Below are 18,016 nucleotides of genomic sequence, written 5' to 3'. Positions count from 1 at the left end.
GGGAAATAGTCAATCACACACACACACACACACACACACACACACACGCACGCACACACACACGCACACACACACACGCACACACACACATACGCACACACAGAGAAACCAGTTATGCAGACATACACAAATATGCAGACACAATACATGATGAAAAAAGACCGGGATAACATCAGAAACTCTAGAACACACACAAAGGTTTAAATAAATCTTTTCATCCCCGTCAGCATAACACTGTGGATTGATTTAGTATGTGGCAAACATATTAAATGTGTGCAGGCGTCTGCATGTATGTAGGAGGGTGTGGTTCTTACCCACAGCAAAAATTTTGATCCCCAGACTACGCAGCTTCTGTGCTGGCTCCCTCACGCTGTCCTGAGACTTGCCGTCTGTGATTAAGATGGTGATCTGCAGGTATGAGGGAGGGGGAGACAGGGAGGAATTGGCTTGAATTCTCTACGCTGAGGGCTGCAGTGCCCCACCTAGACCACATCCTCTCTCCTCTCTCACCTTTGGGACATCGCGGATAGAAGAGGCACTGAAGAAGTTGTCGGCAACGAACTTGAGCCCAGCCCCGGTGCGAGTGTTGCCCCCCTTGTAGTTAAGGTTCTCCACAGCATTGACCAGCTCTGTCCCATTAAGGTAGGTGGCAAAGGTGAACTCCACTCTGATGGTTTGAGGCAGGACAGTGCACATCATCACCATGGAGACAGACATCAACAAATGAGCTGTGTACTGACTAAGAGGACTGAATGGACACCTGTGTTTGCCAGATGTTATAATGAAGATCTGGTTCTTTATAAAGTTCTTTGCTGTGACAATTAAACATATAGAAATCATGAGGAAAGCACACACGTGCACACACACACACACACACACACACATATACACACAAAGTCTCACCTGGAGGTGTCACTGTACTGCACAGCCCCAAACCTAATCCCGGTCGCACCCACGGAGTCAGCGAAGGGTTTCACAATGCCTGCCATGAAGCCCTTGACCTGCAGGAAGTTTGTACGGCCGATGCTGGAAGAGCCGTCCACCAGGAACACGATGTCTGCAGCTCGTACATTATTACAACGCCCTGAGAGCCATCGAATGAGGGAGAGAAACAGGGGTGAACAGAGTGAGCAGAGTGGAGGCAGGGGGGCAGCGGGGGGGGGCAGCGAGGTATGGAGCAACAGGGGAGAGAGGGAATGAAGCAGGGGTACAGGTGACACGGGAGGGTGCAAGAGAGCGGGGAAGAGGAGTATTATAACAGTGACACAGACATCTCAGGAATCAAAAAGCACAGCTGAGCAAAAAGCTCCTGACAAACACACACATTTGCTTCTCCTAATTGTGATCTCAAAATCAAGCTGCTTTCAGATATGCACTTGCACTCAGTCCTGATTCCCTAGTTAATATTCCGAACGTATCTGCCTCCAATTCTGACAGTCGTCTGTGTTCTCAGAAAATCATCTGCCTGCTGGGATAAAACTGTAATTCAGCAGGAAATCAGGGTGACATTATATCAAGAGATGACTCAAAAACACAATGCAAATAGCAAATTTGCAAAAATGCAAATAGCTGCTTAACTTTTTTATGTAAGCAGTGTATTTCCTTAAATGTAAACAAAGGACACAAATAGTACCAATTTTGCTTCCTTCAAAAAGTGTTTTGAGGTCATTGACTCACTTTGCAGGAAAAAATGATTTAACATTTAATTCCAGTCTAGATTAGGCACAATACCACCTATGCACTGGGATGCAGTACTGTGCTTCTGTACCTTGTGCTCTGGTCTGAGGCAGGGAGGAGAGCAGCACAGCCAGTGGGATTACCCAGCTCCACATCTTCATAACCTGCACACAGAAATACACACTGACTGCACCCATATTATACATCACACACACACACACACACACAGGCATACACAGGTGTTGAACCTACAGAAACAGACACACAATTGCACATAAATTCCAAAAAACAATATACATAGGTCATCCGTCCATTTAGTCTTTTAAAGTACAGATATAGATATACAGATACGGACTAAACAGGTATGGCAGTAAATACCATAAGACGAAACACAGGGATGTAGTGATAAAGGTGCAGCCAGGTCATCTATTAGATGTATTTCACACTCATCCTCAATGCCCTCCCATTTTTTCCTCTCCCAACATAACCAGTAAACCCCAAAATCCTCAACCCTTTCTGCTCCCCTCACTGACCCCCAAACCTTGCGCTTGTGCACCCCTTCTCTTTGCCCCCTGTCTGCCCTCATTAGCTCTAACAAAGACTAAGGTCCTTTGGTCAGTGAGGCCTTGCCCACGACGACACGGTAAATCGTGTTCCTCGCATGCCGGCAGCGTTTCTCTCTCACTTGACTGCACTGACCGCATGCCGGCAGCCTCTCAGGGCATGCACCACTGAAACAGCTGCCCGCTGTGCCACTATAATGCAATCTCCTCACTTCCGCAATAAAACCTGTTGCATTGTGTTACCCCTACTACAAACTCAACTACACAACAACCCCACTGCACTGCTACTAAGCATGTTAAGACGTGCTGCAGTGTATTATTTTTTTCAGTTACCACATGCCAATATCCAAGGTGATTTAAAACTAGGTGACACTTTCCTTGAATGAGTATGCTAAGGTTCATATAAGCCCTACATTCAGCACATGACACCTGACATATTCATTAACTTTCAATGACAGAAGGTTCATTACTTTCCATGCCAAAGTGGCATACCCAAGTGACACTATCATTAAATTCAAATGACAAGTGTCTATTGGCACTAACTATCAAACTGACATGGCCATTTGCGGTAACTGACACAAATTATCATAGTGGTATGGTGTATAATTTACCATGTCAAACTGGCATTAGTGTCATTATCACCAAGACAACAGAAACAAATTAAATTAGCATGTTTAGCTCAAGACAGCTTCAGAAGTGTCCCCACTTTGGGATTCCAGCTCATGTCTGCCCTGATAACCACCATCGCTGTCATTACCGCCACACACCAGTCTGTCAGCTACAGGATTGTATCACATTTTGATTTCAGTGCAGTTCAGCCCTGACCAGGAAAGGTCCTCCTCAGGTCCTGGTGTGGTATCTGAACGTGTAGTGCCACCTGCAAATATAATGCAATCAATCATGGATTCCTCTACTCTTTCGTGCAGTGTTTCAAGTCCTGTCTCGGGAAGTTTTACTTTCTACAGAGGAATGCACTACAGAAAGTAAAACATGACCCATATTCACATAATCCTTCACAGATCAACTGTTCCCTTCAAAGGCCATGGCTGCTTGTCTGAGTCTGCAGAGAGTGCAGTATTGCATGGATCATCATACACAGCAGCAGGACAGATGCAGCTCAGCAGTGAATCACTCCTGAGAGCGCTCCCATACGCAAGACATCTTCCATTCCACATTGGGTTTACTCCCCATACGAGCACACTGACCTTATCTTCAAGGTAAGGTTTTTCCAGAGGTACTGCAAATATCTAACAGATGTACTCGAAGAAAAAAAAGACTTTTCTTAAAAGGGATAATAACGCAATTTCGTTTTCATGTCACGACAATGTCAAGATAAGTTATGGCAAGTAATCTGACGTGTAACGTAGGCTTTCATCTCCGCGGCGTTTGCTCAGGGTTCCCTGCTAGTTTAAGTGTCCTTTCTTTATAACACTCTAGCTGAAAGCAGAGGATGTGAGCAACCAGTGTAATCAGAGTGTAATTTCTAAATCGTCCTCCAACAGCTGTGTTTATGACCGTGCAAAAATTGCTGAATCAACTAGGGCCAAAAACACTCAAGTTAACAAACATGTTTTGTAGCGGACCTCAAACAGTTTCTGAGGAAGTCGTCCTCCATGAAAACATATGGTGACAGTAAACACTGAAGTCACTGACTTAATATTGAGCTAAAATGTCTTAGCAGTTAAGGCCCTTACGCCACAGAACTTACATTCTAGATCTGATACCCCAGACAGGCTTATGTTATGGGGTCCCACTGCTGTTACATTTTATAGCTGTACTGTGCGTTGCGTAGTCACAATGCAATGGTATTGTGCAATTGTTTAGTAGCTGCAAAGCCTTTGTGTTGCAGATTCGGACTGTACCGAGGATATGCAGTAACTGTGCTCTTACAAATAGTTACAAGTGTGTTGCCATTTTCCTCATGCACCATTGTTCAATCCAACCAGTGCTTTCAAACATGAAAGTTGTGCATGTATACCCACATGCTCACTCACTGGGTTGAAAGCAGACACTGAGAAGATTACCGGGTATATCAGAGTGAGGCTGCAATAGACCAGTTCTCAAGACATCTCAGGTCTAATAAAAATGGCATTCACTGGCAGGGGGAGAAAGCTTAGCAGCTTGACTGAATGCACTAAGAAGGTGCTTAACATGGGTTGTGTAGTGTGGTTTTCAAAGTGAACGTCCTAATGCAATATCTTCTCTTTTAGACCAGATAATTCCACTGTCCTCCTTGTGGGAAATATATTAAATATGACAAAGTTTGAATAATTGCTCATAATAATTTGCGATTTTAAAATAAAATCAGAATTATTAACACAAGCTCTGTAACTGCAAAAAGTTTCTGTATATAAAATTGTTATTGTTAACATGCTGCTGTATGGACTGAATTGATATCCTTCATTAAATTAATGCTTGTTGTTTTTGTTCAAACATTCATTGGACAATAAAATTTTATCACAAAGCAATGTGACTCATTTTGGTCATTAATTAGCATGTATTAGCATAGTGTTTAGCTTTATTTTGAAAGAAAATGGAGAATAGGTTGATGTGCAAAATGCAATTAACCTATTGATTTTCAAACCTTATGATTCCATGGCTATATATTTCTATTTCAGGTATAACAGTATCTCTTTGGCACAGGTCTTTGGCCTCCAGCCTGAACATCCTGAATGATTTACATGGAACAAGTAACACTTCCTTACATTTGTTACCAAAGACTGCGGCCAAACTGGCCCGCTGCAGAACCAATTTTCCTCTCCACCGTCAGACTGCAATCAATAACGTTTTTGGGCTGAGATGGCATCGAAATGTACACCATCTTGTATAGAACTAAGGAAATGGAGCCAGAGGAAATAATAAAAAAAAAACACATTTTTAACCAAAAAATGTAAAAAATGCTTTGCTTCTTGTGAACCTGCTGCCTGTTTGAAACATTGGCTTTCTGGTGCACACTGGTCAGAGCAGGAAAAACACATTGTTCCCTTTGTTCTGTTAGAGAAGAGCAAGAGCTGCAATCTCTCTGTGGAACACATGTTATAAAACTGCTCTCTAATGTCACAATCCCAAGAATATACTGTATGTAGTGTCCCATCTGGATCTTAATGCCATGGTATTTTTTACTTTTGCAATGCTGGTGAGCCATAGATTTCACTAAAAAATGTATACTAATGTATACTGTCTACAACATACAGTGGATATAAAAAGTCTACACAACCTTATGAAATTGCAGGTTTTTGAAATGTAAAGACAGAAATAACAGCAATGTAAATGTCAGACTTTTTCCAACTGTAATGTGATCTTCCAACAAACAAAAATTTGTTTTTTCTCTAGATTTTTGTTTGTTGGAAGCTCACATTACAGTTGGAAAAAGTCTGACATTTACATTGTTGTTATTTCTGTCTTTACATTTCAAAAACCTGCAATTTCATAAGGGTGTGTAGACTTTTATATCCACTGTACATAACCTGAACTTGTCAGCTACCTCCATGGTTGACATTATGTGAGAGATGCTTGCAACCAGTCTGATGGCTAATTACATTCATCTGATCTACTGATGGGTCTGTGTTACTTCTTATTTATGTAATTTTGACTGTCCATTTATCATTTGTTGATTAGCTAAATATTTTTTGACTTTTAACATATTGCAAGCTACCTATCATATTGTTAACAACCTAACTGAGAAGAAGTTTAGCTAAGATGTAGCAAACAGTGTTGAATTGACAAAATACATTTGTCAAGGTCAAGATTAATGTTTCAATTTCAATTTTCAGTATCAAAGGAAGATAACAACAGTGCACATTGTTAAGTTTAAAGTACATGTTAGACTAGAGGCACTGATGAAGAGTTTCTGTCTCTGCCTGTTCGTTCGATTATGTACAAAGCGTGTTCCTCCTATGCAATGAAGCAGAAGAACAGCATCTGCAAAAGATTTCTTTTAGAAGTATTGAGCACATTCCTGCATTCATAGCCATTCAGCCATGCTGTAGTACTGGCATGGCCACTGCCCGGCTTTTGCTGTCCTGACTCTACAACTACCCCATATACAGCTCAAGTGTTATAACACATTATAACAAGTTCAGTGAAACTGTGAGTCTTCATCCATACAAATATATTCTGTCAAATTATGTGGCTTACTAGGCTTCCTCTGATGGAGAGGAGCTGATTTCCATATCCTATATGGCAGAAAGGCACCTGGCTAGACTTAACAAAGTTCCATCAGTGCACAATGACTTTGACTGTAGCTTACTTATGACTCACTCATAACTGCTTATCATTGTGACAAGATGATTTTCATACCTAACTATACAATGTGTACTGCTAAAGATGTTCCAAAAACCTTTCTTCCTTTTTCCAACAGGGAATTAATACAACTAATGTAAAATTTAATTTTTGATTTTTTTTTTTATTTTCCATATTTTGTTAACTAAAGTCACAACACTGAATTGGCATTGTTTGAAACACGTTTCACAGAAAAAATATGAACTGAGTTTTGTTTCTTTTTATCACAATAACATAGTGTTGTATGAATCTGCTCTTAATAAGAGCAGAATACATTTCTTTAACATGGACCCATATGTACTACCCCTCATTTGCTACAATTTAGTTTCAAATTAACCAGGACCCCTGGGGCATACCTTGCCACACCTTGCCACACCCATAATCCCATTTAAACTACCAAAACCTCCCTCATACATATAATTAAAAGGTGGCAGGTACACTGTTGTTCTTAAGATCCAATGAGATGAAAGAAGAACTTTCAACAAAACTCTTCAATTTCAGACAAGTATTCACTGGCCTAAATTCTCCATGTGAGACACGCACACAGTCTTCATCTCATTTTACAGGAAAATAAAACAACTCTACTCATGGTGGGATTACCATGTGTTCTTATTTTTGAGTGTTTTGGGTTACCCCCAACAAATACACTAAATGGCCAAAAGTATGTGGACACCCCTCCTAATTATTGAGTTCAGGTGCTTCAGCCACACCAATTGTTAACAGGTGCATAAAATCAAGCACATAGCCATGCAATCTCCATAGACAAACCTTGGAAGTAGAATGGGTCGTACTGGAGAGCTCAGTGACTTTAAACGTGGCAATATCATAGGATGCCATCTTTGCCACAAGTCAGTTTGGGAAATTTCTGCCCTGCTAGATCTGCCTCGGTTAACTGTAAGTGCTATTATTGTCAAGTGGAAGTGTCTAGGAGCAACAACACCTCAGCCAAGAAGCAGTAGACCACACAAACTTACCGAGTGCTGAAGCGCGTAGCACGTAAAAACCGTCTATCCTCTGTTGAATCACTCACTACAGAGTTCCAAACTTTCTCTGGCTGCAACATCAGCACAAGAACTGTGCGTCGGGAGCTTCATGAAATGGGTTTCCATGGCCGAGCAGCTGCACACAAGTCCAACATCACTATGCATAATGCCAAGCGACAGCTGGAGTGGTGCAAAGTATGCTGCCACTGGACTCTGGAGCAGTGGAAACGCATTCTCTGGAGTGATGAATCACGCTTCACTATCTGGCAGTCTGATGGACGAATCTGGGTTTGGCGGGTGCCAGGAGAGCACTACCTACCGGAATGCACAGTGCCTACTGTAAAGTTTGGTGGAGGAGGGATGATGGTCTGGGGTTGCTTTTCAGGGTTTGGGCTAGGCCCCTTAGTTCCAATGAAGGGTAGCATTAATGCTACAGCATACAAAGACATTTTAGACAATTGTATGCTTCTAACTTTATGACAACAGTTTGGGGAAGGCCCTTTCCTGTTCCAGCATGACTGTGCCCCTGTGCACAAAGCAACATCCATAAAGACATGGTTTGACGAGTTTGGTGTGGAGGAACTCCAGTGGCCTCCTGACCTCAACCCCACTGAACACCTTTGGGATGAATTAGAAGGCCAATTGCGAGCCAGGCCTTTTGTCCAACATCAGTGCCTGACCTCACAAATGCTCATATGGCTGAATGGGCACAAATTCCCACAGACACACTCCAAAATCTTGTGGAAAGCTTTCCCAGAAGAGTGGAGGCTGTTATAGCTGCAAAGGGGGGGGGGGGGGGGTAACTTCATATTAATGCCCATGGTTTTGGAATGGGATGTCCAATAAGCTCATATAGGTGTGATGGTCAGGTGTCCACATACTTTTGGCCATGTAGTGTACATTAATACCTCTGGCCATGCCATATAGTAGTATCCTGAAATATCCAGTTTATGTCCATCTGAAGCCTGAAATCCATACAGAAAATATTTGTAAAAATACCTGAAAATTAACCCCTTAAATGATTTGACATGTTGAACACATACTTTAGAATGCATGGCTATGTGGACTGGCAGCTTTTATATTATGCTTGTTGCATCCAACACAGACTCATCCTGAGTTTGACACTGTTATATTTCTTTATACATTATACAGCTGGACATGTGTTTAAAGGTGCCAGAATAGACTTTTGAAAAATATTAAACTTCCAAGTATCTAGTAGACATAGTAAATGTCGACCCTTCTAAGAGTTCTGGAAGTTCTCCTACATCCCATTTCTGGGGTTGGTCTATTCTTGACACAGAGATACAGAAAGGAAAAGCAACCCCTTTGATGATTTTTTTGTGAGAGGGGAAACTCATAATTAGTTGGAAATATTTACCCTCATTATGCGATTTTAAACCACCACAAAAATATTTGCATAACTTTCCAAAAACATGCAACATTCCACAAACACATGTTTGTTTCAAATGTTGTTATTCTCTTTGAAAACTTGGGCAATAATTCTTGAGAAACGGAAATCTGAATCAGTGCTTACCTTGAAAGTAAAGTTTTCTAATGACACACTACAGAACTGTGGAAACCACAAGTCCCATTAACTTTCATGTTATTTTTGTTGGAATGAAATTGATCAGTAAATGTCATGACAGACCTTTCATGGTCAGATTAATCAAATGCTGCAGAGGCACCGCACAATAAAAGTCTGGCCACAGCCTATTTAGGGTTCGATTTAAGATAAAGCACTAATTTACATGACTGTTAAATCAACTGGAAATCTGTAAAACACAGTCTAATACCTTGCACCTGCTGTCACATAAATAGCCACTTCACCGAGTTTTAGAGTTTGTGGTCAACGAATTTACCAAATGACTTTACAGTCTGGTAAAACTGTGCCTTACTTTTGAATGCCTACATTAAAATAGCTAGTCTCTGTTTGTGGGAACCCAAAACCTCTGCTAAATGTTAAAGTAGCACTTAAGCAGCATATGGAGGCAGACTTCCAAAAAATGAACACTGGCGATGTGAAACTGACAATTCACAGCCAACCGACGTCCTGCAAGAGCATCGTCTCAACAGCAGCTTTGCTACTCACTAATGCAACATTACCAAACGGGTGCCAACTCCACCCGTTGCCTGCAGCAGGCAGTTTATGGGATGAGAGATCTAGGGTTGGTTTTCCCTTCGCTTGCCAGAAAATACAGGGGGAAGGCATTGAGCCTGGTGCCGGTATGAGAGTAAAAGTGGGGGAAAACGAAAAGGCTTTGCTATCTCCGGTGTGCTGTGGATTCAGTCTCAGTAGTAGCACAGCAGAAATTTGCATGCTGTTTATTCTCTAATGAGCCATGTGTCCATATATTAGTTGCTGCAGAAGTATTACATCACCTCTCGGATCCCTGTGCCAGAGCTCAGTGACGTCTGGCACACAGAGCTCTTTCTGCAGACCCTGCAGTGCTTGGTGTGAGTTCATGTCCCAGTCAGAGTAAGACCACACTGGATACAAAGGGACCCACAGAAAGCTGATGACAGAGATACTGACTCCTTTTCCCAGCCCTGATGCTGGGGGCACAGTGTACACTGATGTTCCTTCTCATTAACTGGGTCTGAGTTAGTTAAGTGACTACCTCTATTTCACATCTCATGACAATCCGCTGTAAATGAATGTGAAAGGCAAATGTTAACGAAATCTGCTTTGGAGATGTGTTTGCAATACAAGGCGATTCATTTCAGGCAGTTAATGTACAGAAGCATAATATGTTAATATGTTATTTATGTTTTGTCTTACTTAATTAATCTCAATTTTTTTGTATTTCTAATATGAGCAGCACAAATGGACATTTATTTATATATTCTTCTTGTCACAAATATCCCTGCAACATGCCATTCTTTTCAAACAGTAATAAAAGTCAATAGCTGTCAAGTGATGTACAGTATAGACAGCATTCAACTTAATAACTCAGTTCAACCAAACGCTCAGCTGGAATTTGACTCCAGTGTACACATAACCTTTTCCTGTTGGGAAACAGTGCCCTAAATGATCAGCTCACTGAGATGTCAAATCACCACTGACATACCCCACCCATTCCTGGACACCTAAAGCAGTACCTGCGAGTTTTTTGGAGAGAGTTCACAAAGCAGGCAGCGCTGGAGGCATGGTGGTGACTGTGCAGACGGGGTAGGCAGCAGGCACACAGTCCTACGGCCTGTGACGGCCTGTGTCACTGGAGCTGAAAGGAACAGCGGGACTGTCAGGGGAGGGCTGGACCCTGCGGCTTGAGCCCCGGCGTCACCGCCTCAGCCACTCGGCCAAGAGGGAAGGGAGGGAGCGAGTGAGCGAGCGAGCGAGCGAGGGAGGGAGGGAGCGAGGGAGGGAGGGAGGGATGAAAGAGAGCGAGAGAAATTAGAAACACATACTTTCCCAAAATAATAGCGCAAATATGCCTGCAGTTCCCAGTGCTGTCAGACATAAAAGAAATGCCAGTCCTCCTGGGAGAGGAGACGAGCTGTGCTAGACCAGCAGCCAGATACACCGTGGCCGTGCAGCACAAGGCTTTCCTTTCCGCGGGGGCCTTTTAAGAGTACAGTTTTGAGTTTAAATGATTTTCCTACAGTGGCTGATCAAGCCTGCATTTGAATTTAAGCTGACAGAGGGAGAAAAAAGATGGGGAGAGAGAGGGAGAAAAAGGAGTGCTGGGAAGATAGATGGGACTTCGCTGGGACTTTCTGAATGTGGGGGTGAGTTGACACAAGAACAACGGCAGAGAGAGACAGAGAGAGAGAGAGAGAGAGAGAGGGGAAAAGAATAACGTGAATGGGACCGTCAGACCGTGGGGGCAGCAGGGAGACAGAGAGTCAGATGGGTTACACAACATGGAGGGACAGAAATTACGCTGCAAAATAAATGCGCCGCTTGTCCTTGTTCCAGCTTAGCTCGGGCAGTTGTGCAACGGCGGACTCCCCTCAGCTGGACATCGGGGCAGGAACAGAGAGGCAGAGTGAGGTGTCAGAGTGAATTACAGGACAGCAATGCAGGGCCTATTGTTCCCAGAGCTGCAGTCTGCTAAAGCACGCTCCCTGTTGTCACAGGCGACGAGTACACCCAGAGAAATGAAACGTCACTTTCTCCAATGTCACAGGCCTGACCGAGTGAGGTGCAGCACTCTGAGATGCCACTATGAAATCTGCAACAGGTCTGAATGGGCTGATCTGGGTCTGCAGTTTTCATTATAATCCTACAACCGTAACAAATGGGGATTTTTTTGGTCACAGAATGTATTACATAAACCCCCATGTTCACACTTTTAATAGTCTACAACAGACGAGACCAGGATGTGGAGAAAGAGGATCTGCATCCTCATTTCACAATTGCTTGAACATTTTTTTCCCCGTTTTTGCCGCTGATTGAACAAAGATGGTACTTTGTCCTCACTCCTGCCTCTCTTGTCCAGGCTGCTTCCTGTCCCACCCAAGTCTCCATGAGTTTCCCACTTCTCTCATTATATAGTTACAAGAATGGTAAGATCAAAGAGAGGAGAGAGAAGGAGCGAGAGAGAGAGAGTGAAGCATGAAGGTGTAGTTATATGGAAAGTTTAATTATACGCTCTTGTATCTTTATTATCATCTTATTTACCTTGTGTGACAGTGAAATCTTTCACTGCGGTGGGGCGCAAAGAGACCCCTCCTTTCATAATCACACACATAAAGACTTGCTGTTTCCATAACAACAGTACTAAGTGTCAACATCTCTTCAAATATAGTCCTTTATAATCAATCTTTTTTTTTTACCTTAAGCATATTGTTAATAGAACAGCTGTTTACACAAAAAGGAAGGGTCTTCCTTTTCAAAACACATGCGCAAAACTTTAAACACTGTAATCATGGGTTGATGAACTGGTAATTACCCTCAGCTCGCCACGGTCGGGCAGCATGCTACGACCAGCAGAAAGGAGCAGATGAAACAGGCATGATCCAGGAAGAGGAGGAGGAAGTGTTTATAGATAGTAGGTGAAGAAACACAGAGACTTCAGAGGGAATTGAATGGCAAAGCCGCCGCTGCCACAAGGTTAAATGCAGACCAGACTCGGCGGCCCACAGGAATGGAACACTCTATTGAAACCAGCGCAGGAGAGTCACACAGCGAAATCAACATCTAATTCAGAGCAGCTTTCCAAAATTTCACAGAGAGAAATTCCATTCACCAAATTTGACGGCGTTACTGCTGTGCTGAGCAGCCACAGTGGCATGAGCGATGAAGCACTGCGTGTTCTTTGCTGGTCAATAAGAGGACACTCGCAGGAAGTGGCTGACAGACGGAAGAGTATTAGGGGACTGTATTGCAGATGTAGTGAGGGGGTGGGTTGTGTGGACTCCCGGTTGGTCTGACAGTCTCGATTGAACCACAGCAAACTGAGCAGAAGGATCCCTTAACCCAAGCTTGAAACAGCATGTAAATGTGGGCAAACCATATGATCACAATTGTAATTGGACAGTGAAGAAGGGCACATGGAGAAGGTGATCATGGGAGCCCTGGGAAGGCTGGCGGTACAGAAACTGTACATAGAGTCATGGATGTAAAATGGATGGTACAATGGTAAGAACTTGGCGGTTATGGGAACAGTGTGGACATGAGAGCCTTAGGGATGCCAACCCCATGGTCCACTGTGGAGATACAGTATTCAGTGGCCATAATTCCACAAGCTGTACTAGTGTAGGCTGAGGACTGAGAGGGATCTACTGTAAATGGGGGTGCATCAACACACATTCCACATGACTGTGATTTCTACACACCCAGACAATCTGCATGGGACTGAACACCTTTCTGCATTTTTTTTCTTTTCACATAATTCACGACTGGCATTGTCTACTCACTTAAGTTTGCTGTCTCCCCTCCCACTCCATTCCAATCCTTATTTCAGGTGAAATAAATGTGATGTTTCTGAAAGTAGAGACGTTGAGGAATCCTATGTGAGGATTATTAATAAATATGGTTATTAAAATACCAGCCTTCTACCAGCCTTAGTTTGATACGCTTTCCTTTATGATAGATGCCAAAAACCAAGGTCTAGACTCACCCCTGCTTGCTTTGTCATGGTGAGTTTATTTTATGCTCTCTTCTGTTTTAAAATGCATGCTTAATGTTGGAATATATGCATGCTGTATCATAAAAAAGAATAATATAATAAAAACAGCAAAGAATGGTGTGTTGTTGAATGAGCCTAGGCGTAAAGACTGGCATCTAAGGAGGTGGTTAGACGCTTCTCTCTCTGTCTCTCTGAGCCTGGCATTCTTTTTGGACTGAACTGGGTGAGGGGGAGAGTTCACCACACCCCCTTCCCATACCAGGGGGAACCCCAAAGACAGCTCAGCACCGGCCTGCAAACACACCTCCCCAGAGCTCCCTGTCCTGACAAGCCCACGTGAGACTGGTGTGGGACGCCCCCTTGCAAGCTGACATCCAAAGATACAGCGCCTCCACCCACTTCCAGCTGAGTCACAGTGGCCCGCGCTGCCCCAGGCACCCCCGAATTCCTGCAAAGGCGACGCGTGGAAGCAAGTGGCGTGCAGGGCTAATTATCCCAGCCAGTGAGCACAGCACTCCACAATAAAGCATCAGAGGGACAGCATGATTGAGAAATCAGCCACATCACATTTAATGTACTGATCAAACCTCTTTATATCCACTAATCCGCAGACAATACTGACAGGACTCATTAAGAAAAGAAATCTTGAGCACATTTTTTTTTCAAGAAAGTATGATATGAGGCAGATTGATCTAATCATTCTAGTGATTCATCAGATCTTCTTTCATGAAAAAGGGATTACTATAAATTTTCACCCAGAAATAGCTTCGTCTATTCGGCCAAAGACTAATTCAACTTAAATCATCTGTACACCAAACTGATGACATGTTAAGTGTTTGCAGACTTCCTATAATATCAGTTTCTGACTGCAGATGTGTGTAAATGTTGGAGGACTTGGGCAAGGATGTGGCCAAGGAATGCTTAAACACCCTGACACCAGGACTATGGCCACTGACCTCCTGCACCCCGGCAACTCGCCACAACAAGACCAGAGCCATTTATAAGGAGGACACCAGCTGCCACATTCTGAGAACCAACCGCCCACATTCATTACCAGAGGGTGCACTTTTTGCAGGGAAATTGGGAAACTCTGAAGTTAGAACAACGAGATTATAACTTTATAAATTTTGTATTTTCAGTTTTATTTGGTGCGATGTAAAGTTGTTCCCAAACAGTTAGTCTTCCGCTTTTCTTTTTCACTTAGGTTTGTGTTTTCAGGTGTTGCCTTGAAAAAGATGCACATATGGCACAGGAACGCAGTGGGGTTAGAAAACATTCAATTCTAATCCTCATACATCGCACCTAGATTTGGTCAAAGGTGTTTCCAGTTACATAGCTTTGTTTGAATAGGAGGAGGAAGCCAAGCCACGAGCTCTCAGCCAAATGGTAATTTAATATTCCATATCCTAACTCTTTTTCTGCATGAAATTTACATGACACAGACATGCCATTATTTCACATATGAAATTAATGATCCTGATTAAACCATTTCTAAACATGATGATGATCATCACCTTCTCTCCAGCATTATTCATCTATGTACCCACTTTCAGTACCAAACAGTGACAATAGTGAGCCTTTTGTATAGCATGCTCATCAAAGAGTAAAATATTGAATGTGACAGACAAGTGTCTGAACTGAGAAAGTTAAATTCAGGTCAAGCCTTAATCCAGTTTCTGTCCTGTACTCACAAAGATGAGGCTCTTACAACAATGTCCTAATGTTGGAAAAATATTCCATGTTAGCTGAGAATAGAGGGTCCACAAATTCTGTCCACGTGTGTCAACATTCATCCATTTGGAAAAAGATTACTATAACTGTAATAATGCCACTGGGGGACAGAGCCTTAAACAGTATACAGGCACACACACATGTATACCCACACACATATGCACACACAGGCTTTAATCAGACCAAGCTAAAACATACACATCAATCTTCATGCCAAACCTGCATGTCTGATTATCATAGGTAAGTCACCCTTATTTACTCTTAATGCACTTTTACACACAAACCCACATATACTGATAACTATCCCACACACTGATGACCACACCGGTCTCTCACTTACACTCCCACTCTTACTCTAACTCCTATTGGCAGCTCCTACGCAGTCGTGCCTGCCCTACATTACTGATCACAGACAAAGGGCCTGGATGCTGTTTAAGTCTACTGAAAGAAACACAGGCCACTTAATTACAAAGACTAACCAAGAATCAGAGTAAGCATTTTCTTTGGGATTTGGTATATAATAGGTATAAATTTGTTGAGAGTTATTGATTCATGCCATGCAGAGAGAGGCTATCAAACTTGAAAGTGATCTAATTATTTCCAGGTATGCAATTAATCAACAGGTGCAGCCTTTTGCTTTGTAAATGGGGTACAGTGGAGGCCTGCGTCTTACCAACCTCGGTAAATATGGCATTTAAACGAGTAAAACAAAACTAACTGTTAACAGAACAAAATAAATATCACTAAACAATATCTCAAACAAAGATGTCTGAAATGGCCCCTCCAATTCAAACAAACAAGGTGTCTTGAATTTCTTTCACCTCCTTCAAGTCCTCACCTGCAAGCTCACCGTGGTCGACTTGTCAACTTGCGCCTCACAAAGTGATTTAGCCCATCAAAGCCGGGGCCATTTCTGGCATACTTTACCTCTGAGGCTATTTGAAACGAGCACAATATCTCATTGCGGAAATATTGTGACAGCCAAAATTAATGTTTCTTTTTTACATCTAACATTGGAACATCACTCAAGAGCTTCACAAAGGGTCCCAGTTCCAATGCGACTGCACGACTACTGTACCCACCACCTGACCAGGGGAAGTCATGGAACATACTAACTTGGCAACGTGTTACACCAGCGTCCTTGAAGTCACTACATAAAATATTCATGTATGTAACGTTGTATCTAAGCTTGAACACGTTCCGGAATATAGCCTTAAACAGACCCTGACGACGAATTTCTCACAACTAGATAGCCAGCACGGTCAGGTGCCGAATCTCAGAAATAACGACCGTATAACTATCAGAGAGCTCACATTCCACTGACCACTAATCCACTAATCCATTCTCTTGGACGCCTTCTTGCTAAAGTTGTGTTTTGGTGAGATTACTGCCCTTGCGCTGCTTTGATGCGGTTTGATGTGACCACGCGGGATGTCCGAGTCCGACATTCACTGGGACTGTTCTGACCGTAAATAAAACTGTCCCCTGCAAGAGTTTAAACGGAAAGAAACAGAAAACTAACAACAAAAAAAAACTATCGCTTTGATGTGGAGAACATAATACCAAGGAAATGTTTCGTGCACTTCTCGACGACGAATTTTACCATTAACTAATGTAGTTGCTGTCGCTACTTTAAAATGGATAATAATTACGCACGCCGAAAAGGCACGTCATCTCGTTAGGATGCAACGGCATTCCAGTGATATTTCATGGGCACAATAAATCACATCTCACCTGAACTCCCCACATGAGGAGAGCCAGACGAGTGCCCCCTCCAGCTCAACGCGTACCCCTCTCAGATCCCGCGGTCACACCTTTCCACCAGTTGTACCACATAACCGTGTTCTGCACGCATACCCCAGCTGGGTGACAACCGTCCGCCCCCTCGCTCACCTTTGCACGTCGCCTCTCATAATCCAACTGCTTTACTTTCGCGCTTTCTCCCTCAGCTGCAGAGGATGTGGGGATGGAAACGCTTAAAAAATCTCTTCGCTCTAAGTTCACTAACTCAAGTCTTCACCTTCTGTCATCCAGCTGTCTTCCCTCTGAAAAAAAAGTAACTGACATCAGAATGACCCGCACCTCCTCACTGAATCCAGGACGGAGGATTTTTATTTATATGTTTTTAAAATAACTTCTCTCGTTGAGTTGAGCCCTGTCACTGCAGTCCAGACTTGTTCGGATGCCTGAAGGGGAGTCCTTCTAGACTTTTTTTTTCTCCTTTACTCCTCTCTGTGCCTGCACGAGCCGGCTTCTCCCTCTGCCCGCCTTCCTCAAGAGGCAGCAGCCAATAACAACGTGCACGCTGTGCCCGTTGTCTCCTGCCGTAGAATGCCATCACCTTTCCAGGTGAGTAGCAATTTTAGTGTTAATGTGAGCCCTTAACCGTTTTATTATATATTTCCACCCCAGCTATCCCCGTATCATCCATTCTGCGATATATTCTATGTTGCTTCATTTAAACATAGGTTAATTGTAAACGTTTTAATCAAGGTGGTATCCACATAATGTTGATCCCATGCATTAAAATACGTTTAAATTTGAACTACTTAAATCGTTTTTACATCACTTCATCTGTTATCACAAGGCGTTTTCCTCCCAATGATATGGTAAAGATGAGAGAGGGTAAGCATATTTCATTTGCCTATCTCTTCTATGTGAGCATACATTCATTTCCACATGTGGACCCATGCACACACGAACACAG

The 18,016-nt window shown here is 42.9% G+C and overlaps 1 protein-coding gene across 1 annotated transcript in view; it reads right to left on the bottom strand.

Annotated features, from left to right (window-relative positions):
- col7a1 (collagen, type VII, alpha 1) overlaps positions 1 to 17,270 on the bottom strand; it is an 82,541-nt gene extending 65,271 nt beyond the window's left edge. The window contains exons 1-5 of the mRNA XM_036532813.1: positions 17,203 to 17,270; positions 1,769 to 1,841; positions 904 to 1,084; positions 511 to 667; positions 315 to 408 (exon numbers count right to left, since the gene is read on the bottom strand). Of these exons, the coding sequence (XP_036388706.1) occupies positions 315 to 408; positions 511 to 667; positions 904 to 1,084; positions 1,769 to 1,838 (502 nt within the window). The 5' untranslated portion in view covers positions 1,839 to 1,841; positions 17,203 to 17,270. The remainder of the gene's footprint in view (positions 1 to 314; positions 409 to 510; positions 668 to 903; positions 1,085 to 1,768; positions 1,842 to 17,202) is intronic.
- Positions 17,271 to 18,016: the final 746 nt, after the last annotated feature.

Source organism: Megalops cyprinoides, chromosome 7 (assembly GCF_013368585.1).
Source record: "Megalops cyprinoides isolate fMegCyp1 chromosome 7, fMegCyp1.pri, whole genome shotgun sequence".
In the NCBI taxonomy this organism is placed as follows: Eukaryota; Metazoa; Chordata; class Actinopteri; order Elopiformes; family Megalopidae; genus Megalops; species Megalops cyprinoides.
This window is presented reverse-complemented; position numbering and strand designations above follow the sequence as displayed.